The 21,284-nt window shown below is 42.4% G+C and overlaps 1 protein-coding gene, 1 long non-coding RNA gene and 1 pseudogene across 3 annotated transcripts; 2 read left to right on the plus strand and 1 right to left on the minus strand.

The window, feature by feature from the left end:
- Positions 1-1,410: 1,410 nt before the first annotated feature.
- Positions 1,411-8,050, plus strand: LOC306930374 (nucleolar protein 56-like). The gene is made up of 12 exons (XM_079511310.1): positions 1,411-1,592; positions 2,494-2,583; positions 3,040-3,154; positions 3,642-3,806; positions 4,285-4,483; positions 5,042-5,229; positions 5,489-5,640; positions 5,757-5,857; positions 6,208-6,356; positions 6,577-6,698; positions 6,943-7,065; positions 7,304-8,050. The coding sequence occupies exons 1-12, from the start codon at positions 1,590-1,592 to the stop codon at positions 7,553-7,555; spliced, it is 1,659 nt and encodes a 552-aa protein (XP_079367436.1). The 5' UTR covers positions 1,411-1,589; the 3' UTR covers positions 7,556-8,050.
- LOC306930375 lies at positions 7,857-16,647 on the minus strand. The gene is made up of 2 exons (XR_013790883.1): positions 16,248-16,647; positions 7,857-8,097 (listed from the first exon to the last, which is right to left on the minus strand). It is a non-coding gene; the product is annotated as an uncharacterized lncRNA (long non-coding RNA).
- LOC306929223 (nucleolar protein 56-like) lies at positions 9,806-15,577 on the plus strand (annotated as a pseudogene). The gene is made up of 12 exons (XR_013792537.1): positions 9,806-9,896; positions 9,982-10,046; positions 11,164-11,278; positions 11,773-11,937; positions 12,421-12,619; positions 13,142-13,329; positions 13,565-13,753; positions 13,855-13,916; positions 14,275-14,423; positions 14,642-14,763; positions 15,013-15,126; positions 15,365-15,577. The product of XR_013792537.1 is annotated as a nucleolar protein 56-like (transcript).
- Positions 16,648-21,284: the final 4,637 nt, after the last annotated feature.

Below are 21,284 nucleotides of genomic sequence, written 5' to 3' on the forward strand. Positions count from 1 at the left end.
GAATTGTTTTTTTTTTTTTAACTTTACGTAGAGGTCACGTGGATGTCAACATTGGACATTCAGAAGACATCCCAACATTTTTCATAGCGGCTACAGCATTGTTTTACCAGTGCCTTAATCCCATTTTGGGCGGGAACCCCTTTTGGTGTTAGCATTATGTTATGCTTTAGCTATTGAAAAATAGCAGATCTACAAGATCCTACAAGATCTACTTGACCTACAAGATCTACTTGTAGGTCTGCTATTTTTGAAAAATCGAAGAACGACTGACAAAAAAACATAGCCTTTTCAGAAAACTATCAGGATGTAGAAGACATTTTTAGAATCTGATATCAGGTCAAAATGGGTTAATTCCCTTTGCTCAACGGTAAACCCTAATAATCCGGCCAAATTCATAGCCTTAACATACTGATAAAGCAACATACGTTTTTCAGAAAACTGGTAGGCCTCAGATTTAGAACACCTTTATTTGGTGTGTCCTAAAATCAGTGGTGTACTGTAAAGTAATGTAACTAAGTACATTTACTTAAATAGCCTACTGTACTTAAGTACACTTTTGAGGTATTTGTACTTCCAATACTTTTACTTCTACTCCACTACATCTCAGACTTTTACTTTTACTCCAATACAATTATTTGAAAACTTTAGTTACTATTTACTTTGTAGATTTGGATTATAATAGCCGATCTACAAGCGGATCTGCTAATTTCAAATGATTTTAAATTTTTATACAAAATGGGAAATGGGACATATATTCTGCACAATGAGTAGCCTACTTTTACTTTTGGTACTTTAAGTACATTTTGAAGCCAATACTTTTGTACTTTTACTCAAGTACATTTTGAATTACGGACCTTTACTTGTTCTATATTGCAGTATTGGTACTTTTAAGTAAAACATCAGACGAAGTGAGTAGTGCTGCACTGTACTGTACTGTACTGTACTGTACTGTACTGTACTGTACTGTACTGTACTGTACTGTACTGTACTGTACTGTACTGTACTGTACTGTACTGTACTGTACTGTACAAGCCCTCCTCCCTGGTCTGTGTGTGTCTGTGTGTTAGGCTGTGCAACAGTGACTTGGTGGTGAACAAACGCTACACCGCTATTTTCGTGCTTGGAGCCTTGGACACAGGGACACAGAGACACATGCAGGGACACAGGGACATAGAGACACAGGGATACAAAGACACAGGGACACAAAGACACAGGGACACAGGGACACAGAGACACAGGGACACAGAGACACAGAGACACAGGGACGTCACCCAGGGACACAGGGACCCACACACATAGCTGTCTATAGTAGTGGTTGCACCACTCAAAAATGTGAGTACTTTTTTCCCCCATGCACTGCACTGGGTTGAAACTGACCGAGAGACATGACGTTGTACGGCCAGTAGGTGGCGCTGTTGCATGGAACTTGGGCCGAGTCTCGCGGTGACAGCGCGAGACATCGCGGGACTTGGTGTCACGTGACAGAGCGTGTAAAAGGTTCTCGTCAGTCTTTTCTCAGCGATACTGCAGCGGAGTGGACGCACGAGCTGAGAGCTGCTGCTGCGTGGCGCAGCAAGAATTCGATCACCATGGTAAGATTACATTACAGCGCTTATAGACATATAGGCCTCCAGAATCCAAATGTAACCCATTGGAACTATAATATAACTTGAAATAGCATTTAAAGAATATCCTCGCGTGAATTAATAATCCGAGATGGCAGTTATAGAGGAGGATTTTTAGGTAGGTTGTTGACTTGAAGGCCTGACCATCCTGATGTTAGCTTTAGCTCGCACTTTAGCCGCCCTAACATCAACTCAGTGCTGACCTAGTACATTCAGTGGCTGGGCAATTATTACTATTTTGATTTGATTATGAACATGGGAACTATACTTAAGCGTTGACGAGAAGGCTATATAATTTATATAAAAGTGCTGGATTGGCGCATGCATGAAAGTGAGCTGTTAGCATTTAGCTACGGACGCAGCCAGCGCACACACGTGGTTTCCTCAAGAGGGCAACGTGGTTCACTTCACAAACAACTTTTTACATCAACGGACAAACTTTTTACATTAATAACTTAAAATGACCTGTAACAACCGCATCGTTTTGTGAATCTGCGTGTATGAAGTTGCACATTAATTATGCGAAGTTGGCAAAATTGTTACCACGTGTTATCTGGCCACCTGGTACAAGAATCATGAAGATTGTAAAACGGATCTCTTTTTCTTTAAATAATAATAATAATAAAATACTTACAAACTTGTGCCTCCATTACGATTCACAACTATTGCATAAAAAAGTGAATTTATCGATATTGGCCATGCTCAATGATGTAATGATGTCAAATATAATCTGTCAATCCCCTGAATGACTGTGCTGATAGCATCCTATATTCTGAACATCATGAGCTAACCTGGACACATTTAAAGAGTAAAGACATGAATTTAAATTATTTCAGCTATTTTATCATGTGTGTTCTTTCCCCCGCAGGTGGTGCTAAACGTGTTGTTTGAGCATGCTGCAGGGTATGCACTGTTTGCTGTTAAGGAAGTGGAGGAGATAGGCATGCTTCTCCCTCAGGTATGTGGCTAGTCTCCATTACTCCATTAGAAATGGGTTAATGTTATGGACATGAACCTTTCTCTGCAAGTAACATGTTTCATTCATGATTCTGCTAAAGGGGAGAAGTCATTTTGTGTGGCAGTGTTCGGGTATGATCTTTCCAGATTCTTACCCATTTTGAAGCCTGTCTTCACTATTCTAAAAGGGAGAGATTTAAAACACGCGTTTTAAATCATTGGCCATGCTCATGATGTAGTGATGTCAAATATAATCTGTCAATCCCCTGAATGACTGTGCTGACAGCATCCATTATATCTGAACATCATGAGCTGACCTGGACATGTATAAAGACATTGATTTGAATTTCTATTGTCTAGAACACTGACACATGAGTCCATTTAAACATAATTTATAAGATGAAGCTACATTTTATTTAGCTTTATACCTGACCTTGGGTGAAATTATTTTCTCTAGGTGGAGGAAAGTGTCCTGAGTATCGGGAAGTTCAACGGCATGGTGAGCCTGGCAGCCTTCTTCCCGTTCAAGTCTGCCCAGGCCGCCCTGGATAACATAAACGCCATTTCAGAAGGTACGTTTTCCTGAAGCGAGAAGCCCAGCCAATGCTCTGATGTAATGATGTCAAATATAATCTGTCAATCCCCTGAATGACTGTGATGACAGCATCCTATATTCTGAACATCATGAGCTAACCTGGACATGTATAACTCATTAAGACCAGAAAAGTCATTGGAGTAACCATCAATTTGAAAATGGCAGATATTCAAGCTCTGTACACGTGCTACACGAGTACAGTGATTTTTGAAAAATCATAAATTTGTGCACATCTTCGGACATATAAACCTTGCAAACTGATATTTTGAGATGGGCATATGTGGCCAAATGCATGTCATTTTGGGGATCCTTATTACTAATTATAGCAACAGTGACAGAACTTGAACGTTGCAGAATTGGCCACAGGTCTTAATGGGTTATGGAAATTTTTGTTTTTAAAATTTGCTTCACCTCAGCCAATTGCATTGCTTATAATGAATGCTATTGTCGTCCCGTCCATGCAGGCGTGGTTCATGCTGACCTGAAGTTGTTCCTGGAGACCAACCTGCCAACGACCATCAAGAAGAAAGCCATGCTGGGTGTCTCCGATGCCAAGATTGGAGCATCTCTTCAGGAGGAGTTGGGTCTGTCCATCCAGACTGGTGGGGTGGTGAACGAGATCCTTAGAGGTGAGGAGATGGTGACATATATGACGGGATGTGGGCTTTTCATAAGGCCGTTTTTAAATCGGTTAACCTATTTTGTAAGAAAGGGAGCCTTAAAGAACAGAAGGAAAGCAAACATGCCAAGACTTTAATATATTATTAATTGTGTTTAGTTTTAGTGCATTATTTAGTCTTCAAATAAGTGATTTCATGGACAACGTTTGGTTGGCTAAACATGTAGATTAATAACATGCCACTAACTGGAAGGTAGTATGTTCCTTTATACACTGCATGGCTGAAGCCGTAAACTTCAGCATTGTGTGACCGGTTATGTGCCCGTAGTGATTTGAAATGGCCAGGGCTGTTGTGATGTGATCATTTGACCCTGACACCTCCTGATGGTTCATACTGAAAGTCTGAACAGCCAGCGTGAAGTGAACACACTAGTCCCTGCCTTTGTATCACATGACTAACTATGATCCGTCTGTGTTGGTCTTCTCAGGAGTGCGTCTGCACTTCCACTCCCTTGTGAAGGGGCTGACAGGCGAGGCTGCCTCCAAGGCCCAGTTGGGTCTGGGCCACAGCTACTCGAGAGCCAAGGTCAAGTTTAACGTCAACAGAGCTGACAACATGATCATCCAATCCATCGCTCTGTTGGACCAGCTGGATAAGGACATCAATACCTTTGCCATGCGTGTCCGGTAAGGGGCTGGGCATCCATAAGACCCAATGGGGTCGAACTTTACATTCTAGTAAATCTAAACTCTGAGGGGGGATGTGTTTTTTTTTTTTGGATCAAAGGTTGAACTGATATTTAATGGGTTTTGTTATGGCTGTACCTCCATTCCACCAATGTGATGTAGCTGTTTTAAAATTGAACACAGCTGTCCCAGCACCATTGGGACACCATAGGCTTTTTAAAAAAAAAACTTGTAAACATGTGTGGTGTGGATGTCCTGCAACTCCATGGTAGTGCAGCCATGACATTAAATGTAAAACTGTTTAGCCATGTTAAAAGTGATGTGAAACCCCTTTTTAAGCCCATCATGGACTGATAAGCGTCCTTGGTGTCTAACACAGGGGGGTAGATTATGATTTATTCTCTCATAAACCTGTGGTGATGGCACAAATCCACACTGCGGATCCTGTCGGGAGAGACAACCCACACTTGATTATTTTACAGAATGTCTAGCTATATGCCAATGTATTGCCAGATGATGTGTCCCTAATTTGCTACCCTCTTCTCCCCTTTACTCCAGTGAATGGTACGGTTACCACTTCCCAGAGCTGATCAAGATCGTGACGGACAACTCTATGTACTGCCGCATGGCCCGCCTGATTAGCAACAGGAAGGAGTTATCGGAGGCGAGCCTGCCGGCGCTGGAGGAGGTGGTGATGGATGCCGCCAAGGCCCAGGCCATCCTGGATGCTTCACGCAGCTCCATGGGTGAGCAACGACTACGTTAAATGTTTAAGTAATGTGAACTGAAGCCCCTTTTATGCACATCATGGACTGATAAGCGTCCTTGGTGTCTAACACAGGGGGGTAGATTATGCTCTCTCATAAACCTGTGGTGATGGCACAAATCCACACTGCGGATCCTGTCGGGAGTGACAGCCCACACTTACTGGCAAGATGCATTATTTATAACGCAAAGGTTTTCAGTGTTTATAATTAAGACATGATCCCCACCCCTTTCCTCCAGGTATGGACATTTCCCCAATTGACCTGATTAACATAGAACGGTTCTCTGTACGTGTGGTGTCTCTGGCTGCGTACCGCGTGGAGCTACAGGAGTACCTCCGCTCAAAGATGAGCCAGGTGGCACCCAACCTGGCATCCCTAATCGGCGACGTGGTTAGTACAAGTCTATTGTAGTTTGTACCGTCTGAGAGTGGGTCCTTTTGAAATGGCTTTAGCTGAACAGAAGGCTTTCACAAACTCATTTTAAACCCTCTTTATTTGCCCCACAGGTAGGAGCTCGCCTGATCTCCCATGCTGGCAGCCTGACTAATCTGGCCAAATACCCGGCCTCCACTGTGCAGATCCTGGGAGCAGAAAAGGCCCTGTTCAGGTACTGGGGCACCCCCTCCCTGCTGGGGCATATGGTGGCTACAGTGATGGCAGGGCTGGGCCGGAGCAGAGCAGGGTGACTGGAGCAGGCCCACTTTGTAAAGCCTCCTCTGGAGTGATCCCTCTCACATACACCCCTCCCTTAGTCTGAGCAGCCACTTAACAGCACTGAGGTAGAGAGACTTTTAAGAAAATAGGTTTTTTTTAAAAGCTTGCAGTTTGTAGTCTGAGATTCTTTGAGCAATGTGTCTTCAAAAGCCACTGCTCTTTTATATATTTTCATTGGCAACTCCAGGTGTATAGTACATTTTGTGTTCATTGTTTGAAAGACAAAGTGACATTTCCCCACAGAGCTCTGAAGACTAAAGGCAACACCCCCAAATACGGCCTCATCTTCCACTCCACCTTCATCGGCCGTGCCGCTGCCAAGAACAAGGGCCGCATCTCGAGATACCTGGCAAATAAGTGCTCCATCGCCTCGCGGATAGACTGTTTCTCTGGTAAGCGGCAGCTATCAATCTGTAGCCAGTGTCATCTATCATTGGCCATTTAACCTTGTGGCATGATTTGCAATGATGTTCAATATTTTTCGTCGACAGTATTCATCCTTCGGGTTGATGGTGACAAGTTATTTGACTGAGCAAAGCCACTTTGTTCTGCAGAGTGACTGTCTTCTGCTCGTTCTGTGCAGTCAGCTGATTGTTGCATTTATTTTGACAGAGATCCCCTCGAGCGTGTTTGGGGACAAACTGCGTGACCAGGTCGAGGAGCGGCTGTCTTTCTACGAGACGGGTGAAGTTCCACGCAAAAACGTTGACGTCATGAAGGATGCTATGAAAGAGGTGCGTTCAGTTGTATGTATTGTGGGTGTGTTGGTTAATGAGGCTACTTTGTGGGTTTGGTTTTGTGCAGACTTTTCTTACGGTTACCATAATTTTTATGTTCACTTTGCTGTGAGTGATGACAAACACTTGCCCGACTTGTTTGTGGGGGCAAACTGATTTAATGAGCCTGACGCAGCACAATACAGTGCACACTGGCATTCTCTGGTTATTATGAGTGTAACAGGGTCTCTCTCTTCAACAGGCTAGCGACGTCACAGCAGAGATCAAGCGAAAGCTGGAAAAGAAAGAAAAGAAACGCAAGAAGCGTGAGCTGAAGTCAAAAGAACTTGAGGAAGGAGGTGCCGAAACAAACGGCCAAGCAGAGGTTTGTTTAATGCTTTGGCAATATTGGACTACATGCATGTTTTCACTAAGATGTGACTACTCTATGGTCATTTTCTCAGTGTACAACATGCTAGATCATGCTGACTCCGAACCATTGGCCGGTCCCATCCAGTGGACTGGACCACTGAAGTGATTCAGACATCAACTATTCATAGCAGGACTTGGTGTTCAATCCATGATGAAATGTGTTCCCTAACGCTCTTCTTTACTGTGGCTAGGAGGCGATTGAGAATGGGGACACGGGATCCAAGAAGATTAAGAAGCAGGCTGTGGAGGAGGCGGAGGAGGCCCCTGCTCAGGAGAACGGCGGAGAGGAAGGAGAGACCCCTTCCAAGAAAAAGAAGAAGCGAAAGGCTGAGGACATGGCAGCTGAGCCAGCGGCAGCTGAGCCAGCAGAGGAGGTCCCAGAGACCCCGGTGTCTGAGAAAAAGAAAAAGAAGAAAAAGAAAAAGGACAGTGATGACGAATAGAGAATTCGGAGAGAGACTGAAACCTGAGCTACTGTACAGCGTTTTGTTTTTATACATAGTATGTGCTTTAAAGGGGAATACCAATAATTTTCAACATTGAACTATGTCTTTTAATATACCTTAGAAATGATACATAAATCCCCCCCCCCCCCCTCTGTTTAGCCCAGAGCTGGAGGTCTAGAACTTGGGGTCATTAGGAACATTTTATGTCATTAATACTTTATATTAATTACATAGTTCAATGTTGAAAATGAGTGTGCCCCTTAAGTTGCAATCCATCAGTTACGATCGTTCTGACTGACCACATTTGAAATCTGATCAAATAACTTTAACATTGTCAACCAGTAGGTGTCATCATAACTCCACCTTACACCACTCAAGGTGTACTAGTTGCACTGTATTGATATACTCTGCTATACTGATGACCTGTTGGTTAAAATAAGGACCAGATTGTGTAAGTGGATGCCATGTGAATACTTTAACTTTTTTTTTTTTTTAAAGAAACCTCAATGCACTTTATGCTGAAGTGTTCAGACATGTGCCTTGATGTGTTCTTCTCCCCATGTAAATAAATGCCAGTATGTTGTACTCAAATTTACTTTTCATTTTCAATGTAATTATCTGTAAACTTGATTAAAAGTAAGGCTTTTGGAACATGGTTATTTACTTGTAAACATCTTTATACTGGGATAGATCTGTATGAATTGGGATTGTCGCATCTCTTGTGGAAGATGTGAGTTTTTGAACATTTAAAAATGTCAAGTTGATGATTTGGCACTTAACATAATGCAGAGAGAGTGGTTGGTTATGTTAACCTAGCCTGGCTAATAAGCCAGACCGAATCAGCCGTTTGGCAAAAAGAAATTTCCTGCCGGCGGATTACGGTCTGCAGAGGCTCAATTGTACGCCCATTTTCCTACACCAGAGAACTGGTGTGGCCAATCGGGACACGGTATGCAATATGGGCGGGCTTTGGTACAGTGACGTTAAATGCTTGAGACCTTGACTGACAGTAGCTCTGACCAATGCGTCAAAGAGAAAGTTTGAACCCGCCTCCCGGGAAACGAGGTCCCTACACAGCATCTCCAGACTCAAATACCACACGACAGTGTGATTTGAGTCTGGCTTATTAGCCAGGCTAATATTAACCCTCAATGGCACTGGGAAACTGGCTGAAAGTTTAATGGAACCGCTTACATTAGTTACATAAGTTAATGAGTTAACTGGGTGTACAAGCAGTTTGGGAATAAACAAGATGGTTCAGGTTGAACTAAATGTATTTTGTTTGGAAAAGGTCACAATCATTCAAGGATGGTGTTAATTCATATGCTTCTATCAAACTACAGTCAAATGACTTCATGCTAAATAAGGGATCATTGCAAAAATAGTTAATTTGTACAAAGGTGGTTTGACAAACAGCTGAGTAACATGTCAGGCCTATAGTATGGGAAGCCGTTTAGGCCTTAAATGAATAGTAAACTTGCACATATGCATTCTTCACATGCACATAACGGTAGCCCAGCTACTTCACATGCATATTGCGTTGGACGTTTAAGTTCAATAACTCAAACTACAAAACATTTCAAAGTAAAAGGTTCCAGCATGTGTCTCCACAGTAAGCTGAATTATGAAGTGTGAATTGAGTTAATATGTGAAAGTGTTTTGGCTGCCATTGACCTCCATTATTTTCTCAACTTTTAAAGGAGTATATTTCTGAAACTGAAACATTTCAAAGATTAATTTTCAGGCAAACATGTCCATAAGATGTCCACCATTGAATGGGGTTTCTAGGTGTAAGTATGTAGGAGTCGGACTAGTAGCATGCCAAAGTTTGTGCTATTGCCATTGAGAATGCATTGGGCGTTTAAGTTAAATAACTCAGAAACTACAAAACATTTCAAAGTAAAAAGTTCCAGCATGTGTGCCCACAGTAAACTGAATTATACAAAGTGTGAATGGAGTTTCTAGGTGAAAGTGATTTTTGACGTGCCTATAGAGCTGCCATTGAGCCCCATTATAAATGTCTCAAATTTGAAAGCACTATATTTCTGAAACTATGAAACATTTCAAAGATTCCTTTTCAGGCAAACACCGTAAGATGAACCTAAATAGGTTTGAATGGGGTTTCTAGGTGTAAGTATGTAGGACTAGTAGCATGCCAAAGTTTGTGCTATTGCCTGTTACGGCCCTATGTGGCCTCATATGGTGTGTTAACCCTCTTGACTGATTCCTGTGTTTTCTGTGCCCTATATGGTGATTGGAGGAGTGGCTTGTTTGGAGGCACACCTGGGCCTCATCTCATCAGCCAGCCACCAGCATAAAATGCTGGGAGAAGCTCCTCGTCAATCCGTCACCTGTGCTGATCTTGTGTAGGCTGTAGGCTATATCTGCTTAGTGCTATATCTTTTTTTACTTAGTGTTTAAAGTACAGACCACAGTAGGTTATCTTTTTGCAAACCACCTTCTTGTGTCCCAAAGAGGGAAGCGATTGGTAAGGGTGTGCTGCCATTTCTTTTATTCCCCTTTTTTTACTCTGTTTATGTTTAGTCAGGGAGCCTAGAATTGTAATTTCTTTTTGGTGTAGCTTAGCTCCTTTTTCTTTCCAGTTAGAGTTGGGGTTTTTGTTGTTTTGGCTTGGCCACCCTGATGATATACTCGCTTGCCCCATGTTCTAATTATTGTGAAGCCTTCTTTTCTCAATAAATATACATATTTTTGCCTGAATGGGTTTGTGATCCTTGTGATAGCCACATATATTACTCCTTTGGAGCCTAGACCCAATATGGGGTCATAAGGTCGTAATATATTTGAGGGCTTGTCCGGGATCAGCAGCAGGTGTTGACAGGTGTCCGGATGGTAAAATGGCACAATTTGACTTAAAGTTGTTTCTAAGTGACCCAACCTTAGAAAAGTTGAATAAGTGCAGGACAGCAGATTTAAACATCATTGCTGACCATTTTGGGGTACCGGCAGCTCATGATTCTGCTAAAGGGGTGAAGTGATTTTGTGTAGCAGTGTTCGGGTATGATCTTTCCAGATTCTTACTCATTTTGAAGTCTTTCTTCACTATTCTAAAAGGGAGAGATTGAAAACGCAAGTGTTTTAAATCATTGGCCATGCTCATGATGTAGTGATGTCAAATATCTGTCAATCCCCTGAATGACTGTGCTGACAGCATCCATTATATCTGAACATCATGAGCTGACCTGGACATGTATAAAGACATGGATTTTAATTTTCAGTTGGTTGTAAGACTGTTGCCATTCTATTAACGAGTGGTTAATTTATTTAGCAGACTATAAAAAAACATTGCCACTTTGTATGTAGGAACAAATATCTATCCTATATAAGCAAGTTATTGGTTCGAAAGTTTGGGTTCTGTTTATTTTCGGTTAATGGAGGGTATGTGCGTGGCATCATCATACCCAGAAGTTGTGTGGGAACGCCTAGTCGCCTACTGAGTTACAAAAAACATCTTCATGGCATTGACAGAACATGCATCCAAATAAAAACGAATATCATCTGATTGCATTTAAACGTAATTTACAAGATGAAGCTACATTTTATTTAGCTTTATACCTGACCTTGGGTGAAATTATTTTCTCTAGGTGGAGGAAAGTGTCCTGAGTATCGGGAAGTTCAACGGCATGGTAAGCCTGGCAGCCTTCTTCCCGTTCAAGTCTGCCCAGGCTGCCCTGGATAACATAAACGCCATTTCTGAAGGTATGTTTTCCTGAAGCGAGAAGCCCAGCCATGCTCTGATGTAATGATGTCAAATATAATCTGTCAATCCCCTGAATGACTGTGCTGATAGCATCCTATATTCTGAACATCATGAGCTAACCTGGACATTTATAACTCATTAAGACCAGAAAAGTCATTGGAGTAACCATCATTTAGAAAATTAATCTATTTGAAAATGGCAGATATTCAAGCTGAGTGTAGCCATTTTTGAAAAATCATAAATTTGTGCACATCTTCGGACATATAAATCTTTAACTCAAATCTTTAGTTCTGGGGGGTCCTTGCAAACAGATATTTTGAGATGGGCATATGCGGCCAAATTCATGTAATTTTGGGGCTCCTTATTACTAATTATAGTGACAGAACTTGAACGTTGCAGAATTGGCCTCGGGTCTTAATGCGTTATGGACTTTTTATCACCTCAGCCAATCACATTGATTATAATGAATGCTATTGTCATCCCATCCATGCAGGCGTGGTTCATGCTGACCTGAAGTTGTTCCTGGAGACCAACCTGCCAACGACCATCAAGAAGAAAGCCATGCTGGGTGTCTCCGATGCCAAGATTGGAGCATCTCTTCAGGAGGAGTTGGGTCTGTCCATCCAGACTGGTGGGGTGGTGACCGAGATCCTTAGAGGTGAGGAGATGGTGACATATATGACGGGATGTGGGCTTTTCATAAGGCCGTTTTTAAATCTGTTAACCTATTTAGTAAGAAAGGGAGCCTTAAAGTACAGAATGAAAGCAAACATGCCAAGACTTTAATATATTGATATTAATTGTGTTTAGTTTTAGTGCATTATTTAGTCCTCAAATAACTGATTTCATGGACAACGTTTGGTTGGCTAAACATGTAGATTAATAACATACCACTAACTGGAAGGTAGTATGTTCCTTTATACACTGCATGGCTGAAGCGGTAAACTTATCAGCATTGTGTGACCGGTTATGTGCCCGTAGTGATTTGAAATGGCCGGGGCTGTTGTGATGTGATCATTTGACCCTGACACCGCCTGATGGTTCATACTGAAAGTCTGAACAGCCAGTGTGAAGTGAACACACTAGTCCCTGCCTTTGTATCACATGACTGACTATGATCCGTCTGTGTTGGTCTTCTCAGGAGTGCGTCTGCACTTCCACTCCCTCGTGAAGGGGCTGACGGGCGAGGCTGCCTCCAAGGCCCAGTTGGGTCTGGGCCACAGCTACTCGAGAGCCACGGTCAAGTTTAACGTCAACTGAGCTGACAACATGATCATCCAATCCATCGCTCTGTTGGACCAGCTGGATAAGGACATCAATACCTTTGCCATGCGTGTCCGGTAAGGGGCTGGGCATCCATAAGACCCAATGGGGTCGAACTTTACATTCTAGTAAATCTAAACTCTGGGGGGGGGATGCTTTTTTTTTGATCAAAAGTTTAACTGATATTTAATGGGGTTTTGTTATGGCTGTACCTCCATTCCACCAATGGGATGTTGCTGTTTTAAAATTGAACACACATCAGCTTTTTTAACTTAAACATGTGTGGTGTGGATGTCCTGCAACTCCATGGTAGTGCAGCCATGACATTAAATGTAAAACTGTTTAGCCATGTTAAAAGTGATGTGAAACCCCTTTTTAAGCCCATCATGGACTGATAAGCGTCCTTGGTGTCTAACACAGGGGGGTAGATTATGATTTATTCTCTCATAAACCTGTGGTGATGGCACAAATCCACACTGCGGATCCTGTCGGGAGAGACAACCCACACTTGATTATTTTACAGAATTTCTAGCTATATGCCAATGTATTGCCAGATGATGTGTCCCTAATTTGCTACCCTCTTCTCCCCTTTACTCCAGTGAATGGTACGGTTACCACTTCCCAGAGCTGATCAAGATCGTGACGGACAACTCTATGTACTGCCGCATGGCCCGGCTGATTAGCAACAGGAAGGAGTTATCGGAGGCGAGCCTGCCGGCGCTGGAGGAGGTGGTGATGGATGCCGCCAAGGCCCAGGCCATCCTGGATGTTTCACGCAGCTCCATGGGTGAGCCATGTGAACTGAAGCCCCTTTTATGCCCATCATGGACTGATAAGCGTCCTTGGTGTCTAACACAGGGGGGTAGATTATGCTCTCTCATAAACCTGTGGTGATGGCACAAATCCACACTGCGGATCCTGTCGGGAGTGACAGCCCACACTTACTGGCAAGATGCATTATTTATAACGCAAAGGTTTTCAGTGTTTATAATTAAGACATGATCCCCACCCCTTTCCTCCAGGTATGGACATTTCCCCAATTGACCTGATCAACATGGAACGGTTCTCTGTACGTGTGGTGTCTCTGGCTGCGTACCGCCTGGAGCTACAGGAGTACCTCCGCTCAAAGATGAGCCAGGTGGCACCCAACCTGGCATCCCTAATCGGCGACGTGGTTAGTACAAGTCTATTGTAGTTTGTACCGTCTGAAAGTGGGTTATTTTGAAATGGCTTTAGCTGAACAGAAGGCTTTCACAAACCTTTAAGCTTTCACAAACTGATTTTAAACCCTCTTTATTTGCCCCACAGGTAGGAGCTCGCCAAATACCCAGCCTCCACTGTGCAGATCCTGGGAGCAGAAAAGGCCCTGTTCAGGTACTGGGGCACCCCCTCCCTGCTGGGGAATATGGTGGCTACAGTGATGGCAGGACTGGGCCGGAGCAGAGCAGGGTGACTGGAGCAGGCCCTCTTTGTAAAGCCTCCTCTGGAGTGATCCCTCTCACATACACCCCTCCCTTAGTCTGAGCAGCCACTTAACAGCACTGAGGTAGAGAGACTTTTAAGAAAATATGTTTTTTCTTTCTTTTTTAAAGCTTGCAGTTTGTAGTCGGAGATTCTTTGAGCAATGTGTCTTCAAAAGCCACTGCTCTTTTATATATTTTTATTGGCAACTCCTGGTGTATAGTACATTTTGTGTTCATTGTTTGAAAGACAAAGTGACATTTCCCCACAGAGCTCTGAAGACTAAAGGCAACACCCCCAAATACGGCCTCATCTTCCACTCCACCTTCATCGGCCGTGCCGCTGCCAAGAACAAGGGCCGCATCTCGAGATACCTGGCAAATAAGTGCTCCATCGCCTCGCGGATAGACTGTTTCTCTGGTAAGCGGCAGCTATCAATCTGTAGCCAGTGTCATCTATCATTGGCCATTTAACCTTGTGGCATGATTTGCAATGATGTTCAATATTTTTCGTCAACAGTATTCATCCTTCGGGTTGATGGTGACAAGTTATTTGACTGAGCAAAGCCACTTTGTTCTGCAGAGTGACTGTCTTCTACTCGTTCTGTGCAGTCAGCTGATTGTTGAATTTATTTTGACAGATCCCCTCGAGCGTGTTTGGGGACAAACTGCGTGACCAGGTCGAGGAGCGGCTGTCTTTCTACGAGACGGGTGAAGTTCCACGCGAAAACGCTGACGTCATGAAGGATGCTATGAAAGAGGTGCGTTCAGTTGTATGTATTGTGGGTGTGTTTTGGTTAATGAGGCTACTTTGTGGGTTTGGTTTTGTGCAGACTTTTCTTACAGTTACCATAATTTTTATGTTCACTTTGCTGTGAGTGATGATAAACACTTGCCCGACTTGTTTGTGGGGGAAAACTGATTTAATGAGCCTGACGCAGCACAATACAGTGCACACTGGCATTCTCTGGTTATTATGAGTGTAACAGGGTCTCTCTCTTCATCAACAGGCTAGCGACGTCACAGCAGAGATCAAGCGAAAGCTGGAAAAGAAACGCAAGAAGCGTGAGCAGAAGTCAAAAGAACTTGAGGAAGGAGGTGCCGAAACAAACGGCCAAGCAGAGGTTTGTTTAATGCTTTGGCAATATTGGACTACATGCATGTTTTCACTAAGATGTGACTACTCTATGGTCATTTTCTCAGTGTACAACATGCTAGATCATGCTGACTCCGAACCATTGGCCGGTCCCATCCAGTGGACTGGACCACTGAAGTGATTCAGACATAAACTATTCATAGCAGGACTTGGTGTTCAATCCATGATGAAATGTGTTCCCTAACGCTCTTCTTTACTGTGGCTAGGAGGCGATTGAGAATGGGGACACGGGATCCAAGAAGATTAAGAAGCAGGCTGTGGAGGAGGCGGAGGAGGCCCCTGCTCAGGAGAACTGAGGAGAGGACGGAGAGACCCCTTCCAAGAAAAAGAAGAAGCAAAAGGCTGAGGACATGGCAGCTGAGCCAGCAGAGGAGGTCCCAGAGACCCCGGTGTCTGAGAAAAAGAAGAAGAAGAAAAAGGACAGTGATGACTAATAGAGAATTCGGAGAGAGACTGAAACCTGAGCTACTGTACAGCGTTTTGTTTTTATATATAGTATGTGCTTTAAAGGGGAATACCAATAATTTTCAACATTGAACTATGTCTTTTAATATACCTTAGAAATGATACATAAACCCCCCCCCCCCCCCCCCCCCTTCTGTTTAGCCCAGAGCTGGAGGTCTAGAACTTGGGGTCATTGGGAACATTTTATGTATTAATACTTTATATTAATTACATAGTTCAATGTTGATAATGAGTGTGCCCCTTAGTTGCAATCCATCAGTTACCGTTCTGACTGACCACATTTGAAATCTGATCAAATAACTTTACCATTGTCAACCAGTAGGTGTCATCATAACTCCACCTTACACCACTGTAGATGAAATGATTACTATATTTACCCAGGGTATCTGGGCTAAGCTCAAGAACTTGTTTCCAGCCAGGCCCTGCTCATAGAACATTTCATCGTAGTGGTTCAATGCCTTGTTCAAGGGCACTTGAACAGGTGTACTTACTAGTTGCACTGTATTGATATACTGATGACCTGTTGGTTAAAATAAGGACCAGATTGTGTAAGTGGATGCCATGTGAATGCTTTTCCTTTTTTGTTTTTAAAGAAACCTCAATGCACTTTATGCAGACATGTGCCTTGATGTGTTCTTCTCCCCTATGTAAATAAATGCCAGTATGTAGTACTCAAATTTACTTTTCATTTTTAATGTAATTAGCTGTAAACTTGATTAAAAATAAGGCTTTTGGTGGTTTGACACAAACAGCTGAGTAACATGTCAGCTGTAGGCCTATAGTATGGGAAGCCGTTTAGGCCTTAAATTAAGTCAACTTGCACATATGCATTCTTCACATGCACATATCTGTAGCCCAGCTATTTCTCATATTGCGTTGGGCGTTTAAGTTGAATAACTCAAACTACAAAACATTTCAAAGTAAAAGGTTCCAGCTTGTGTGTTCACAGTAAGCTGAATTATGAAGTGTGAATTGAGTTAATATGTGAAAGCGTTTTGGCTGCCATTGACCATTATTTTCTCAACTTTTAAAGGAGTATATTTCTGAAACAAACATTTAAAATATAAATTTTCAGGCAAACATGTCCATAAGATGTCCACCATTGAATGGGGTTTCTAGGTGTAAGTATGTAGGACTATAGTAGCGTGCCAAAGTTTGTGCTATTGCCATTGAGAATGCATTGGGCGTTTAAGTTAAATAACTCAAACTACAAAACATTTCAAAGTAAAAAGATCCAGCATGTGTGCCCACAGTAAACTGAATTATACAAAGTGTGAATGGAGTTTCTAGGTGAAAGTGATTTTTTTTGACGTGCCATTATACATTATACATTTCTCAAATTTAAAACACTTTCTAAAACTAAAACATTTCAAAGATTCCTTTTCAGGCAAACATGTCCACCGTAAGATGAACCTAAATAGGTTTGAATGGGGTTTCTAGGTCTAAGTATGTAGGACTAGTAGCATGCCAAAGATATATTTTTTTCCGGACGGCATACTATAGCATGTCGTTTTTCGTGATTTTGGAGGATTTGAAAAAAATATGAAAATCATGAAAAAATGACATACTCATGGTTTGGGACGGCATAATATATGTCATACTTTCATGATTTTGGGACACTATGTCCAGGACTTGAACCTGCACCCTCCTGATTCCCAGGCAGGCTAGTCTGTACCCAGTGAGCCACTCTGCATGCGGTTCTTAAAAGGCCGAATAGATAATGACAGAAGAGCCAGAGACTTGTTTCCATTGTGGTTCATAAACATTTGAACGTCTAGAGATAAACAGCAAAATAAACAATAGACAAATCTCCTGTTTTTTTTATTTTTTTTATTTTATTTTTGTATCAATGTTGTACTCAAAGGGAACAGCAGACTGCATTGTGGCAGGTAGCAAGTAGATCAGTGACTTAGCACACTGGCTGCACGCGCCGGCCGGCCGGTCGTGTATAGTCGGCACAGCCGGACAGCCAATGAAACGAAGGCTTGCCTTTGTTGCCAGGCAGTTTTGCCATCTTTTTCACCCAATCAGAATTTTTCACTTTTCTATGTAGGGGATTTGGAGACTGGAGTTCGATTCCCCCTCATGGAAGATAGATCCATAGTTAAAGTTAGTTATTGACCTGTTAACTGCCTGGTAATTGCATACCTGGATGTAAAATAATAATAAAATATGTTGAGTTGTAATTGTACCACTGTGTCTGTGACTTATTTCTCTGCCCTTGATTTTCTATACTGCTGTAAATTTACATTGTCAGTAGTTATGATTGAATTGATGAATTTGGATAATTCTTTCCATCTAGATGACCAAGTTGGTTCCGGGGACCCTCAGGGGTCCTTGAGGGAGTTCCAGGGGGTCCCCATGCAGCTAAATGATAGTTAGTAACCAAATGGACCGTTATGGTTCTGTAACTCAGAGTGTACAAATGGAACCAAATGGTTCCATTTGTACACTCTCATAGTTAAATTAACATTGATTTAAAAACAAAAATTGGGGGACCCAGAGATAGAAATAACATAAATGGGGGTCCGTAGACTAATGCATGTCAAACTGGGGGGGGTCCTTGAAATTAAACGGGTTGAGAATCACTGCTATAGCCGGGAAAAAAAGGAAAGAATATCTCTTATGGGGGGTCCCTGGCATATGTTTTCAAATGGGGGTCTGCGGGCTAATTAGTGTCAATTTGGGGGTCCTTGACATGAAAAAGTTTGGGAACCATTGGTAGATAGCAGTAGTACTCATCATCATTGCCATCTAGTGGCTGTTATAAATCAAAGCACAGCAAATGGAAGGCAGCCTCTGTAGACATTTTTAAAGCTCAGCTCAAGACCCACTTCTACACCCTTGCTTTTAATTGATTTATTTGTCTTTTTAAAAAAAGTTATTCATGTCCTCACTGTATTGTTTATGCCCTGCCTTTCTTTATTTTTTGTGTAAAGCACTTTGAGCTGCATTTCATGTCATGAAAGGTGCTATACAAATAAAGTTTTTTTTTTTATTTTTATTAGCAACAAAACATTTCTGTTGAACTCTGTGAAATTACACAACTCTTATATACATACAAAGATAAAGATAAATAGTATTAGAAAATAGATAAAATATAAAAAAACTGTGGGATACAATATATAGTGCAAATGTATCGGCTAGCAGCAGTTGAAATCCCATCCTAAAAATAAAACAAATGAAGAATGTATGTAACAGAATTTCTTTATACAGATGTAATTTGCTGTAAGCAGTGTATGGGTATAAACAGTGTACACACAATGATTTGTATTCCTTAAGGTGCTTCCATTGCATTCCTTTCAGAGTGCATTCTCTCTCTATGAAAAAAGTTTTAGTCATTTGTTTTTATCAACACTTGTATGTGTGTGCGTGCGTGTGTGCATGCGTGTGTGTGTTCCTCAGGCACAGTAGAGGCGTACAGACAGTTGGACTGTGAGGTGATGTGGCAGCCCTCCTCCTCGCCTCCAGAAGGAGACTTTGACCTGTGCGTCCATGAAGGCAGCGCCCAACGCCTGCACTGCGTTGCCACGGTCTGCCGCTCACTCACTCGTTAACTAAAACACCTAAAACAGGCAGGGAAAGCATATTGTTTTTTAAATGACCGGTTAGTTTGATTAGAAAGTTCTGCATTGTCCCTATAACTCATGCATCAAATCACAAAACGTGTCGGCTGAGTAGAGATACAGAATGGATTCTTCTAATGGTTTGTTTGATTTATTGATTGAATACTTTAATAACAGCTTGCAAAGAAGTACAGAGATACAGATAATGCTAAAAGGATAACACAGGCCTTGTTTCCATTCTGGTGTAACCCCTAGAGGGTAGTAGAGTCCTAAGTGAGACGTATATTTAAGAGTGTTCTGAACAGGCAGCTGACAGGACATCAGTTGTGGGTCCTCACAAACGCCGTAACGTTCATGCGTTGTGAGAGAGGTATACTCGGCTGCAGACTTGTCATTTGGTCTACACCACACTTGTTGCAGTGCGCTGTAGTGTAGCCTTGGATGTTCCAATGTTTGGGGTGTGGCTTCCCCAGTACTGTGTAGGCAATTAACGTGGAGGAATGTGAGTACTACAATATATATACGATTATGCAGAGCGGAACAATGAAATGGCATGTTGGATGTTTCTTACGTTGATGGAATCATATGCAACGTTCTGTCACATGGTCTCTAACCTGCATGTACTATGTAATTGTAACAGCTACAGGTGGAGATGCTTGCTTGTATGACACCATTGAGAGACAGTTCAGGTGTTTAGACATAAGAGCTATACCTGGTAAGGTGATACTTGTGTTGGCTTGCCTAGTATTATTATATTACTGATGTTTGTGCTTTATATTGTGTTCATATATTATGCTACATTAAATGGTGACTGTTGGGCATTACATGGTATATAGATGTTGCCTAATTGCTATTTTAATCTGTATATTTCAACTGGCCATTGCATATGGATGTAGGCTATTATTCTCTGTGCACATCACTGACTCTGTTTGTCCTTCATAGGTTCAAGTTGAACAAACGGCCCTGTAAAGGACTGTTGTCCCTTTTCCCTTGATTTTAGTTTTGATGTTTTTGTGAACCACTTCTCCCCATTTTACCCTCTCAAACACTGCTTCTTACAATTTTTGATATACAAACAATTAAAGTCTTTTGTACCTTGTTATAAATAAAACTATTGTTATGCTTGTACCATACTCCAGTATCCTGTCCAATCAATTTATTTAGCGGGGTCACATTTTGGCGTAGTCGGCAGGACGGTACAATTAGTGTTTTGAGACCAATTAATGTGGGAGAGGGTTTATTTTTTTTAGTAAACCATTTGTAAAAGGGAAAGGGACAGCAGTCGAAGAAGACCACGCCCCGTCGCCCACAAGTTTGTCTGCTGACCATCTGGACCAGTCATGGCGGAAGAGGAACTGGTGACGCTCAGGGAGGAGCTTGAACAAATGAGATTGGAAAATGAGAGACTCAAAGAACCACCTGGCCGAGGTAATGGGGCTCAGGGTGAGAGCAGCCAACGGCGGGAGGTCATGTATATCCCCCGTGAAAGAAAATGCCCACAGTTTTCTGGTGGACCTGGGTCCTTGTCCATAGAAGACTGGGTAGAAGAGGTTGAGTGTTCCACAAGGGGTCGGCATATGTCAGAAACCGATAAAGCTCTCTTTATGTATGATCACTTGGAGGGGGAGGCGAGGTCTGAGATAAAGTTTAGGCCACGTGTGGAAAGGGAAGATCCTAAAATAATTTCTGATGTGCTGACGGAACTGTATTCCTGCTCGAACTCCTATGTTTCATTACAACGTCAATTCTTTGATTGTAGACAAAAAGAAAGTGAGTCCTTACAAGAATTTTCATTATCATTGTTGTCTATCATGGACAAAATAGAAAAATCTAACTCTGATGCTATGCCCAACTTTGCTCAGGTTTTACGAGACCAGTTTGCTGAAGGGGTACGGGACCATATGCTTCGCAGAGAGTTGAAAAGGCTTGTGCGCCAGACCCCTGGGGTGTCACTCCTGGACCTGAGGAAGGAGGCCATTCGTTGGGTTGAGGAGGGGCAGCCTCAGGGGGTAAAGTACACTCGCCCAACGTCTCACTCTCATGAAACCCAGGCTATAGTAACGTGTGAGGCAGTCAATGCTAAGCAATCTGAGTA

Source organism: Electrona antarctica (genome assembly GCF_951216825.1).
Source record: "Electrona antarctica genome assembly, chromosome: 9".
NCBI classification, from domain to species: Eukaryota; Metazoa; Chordata; class Actinopteri; order Myctophiformes; family Myctophidae; genus Electrona; species Electrona antarctica.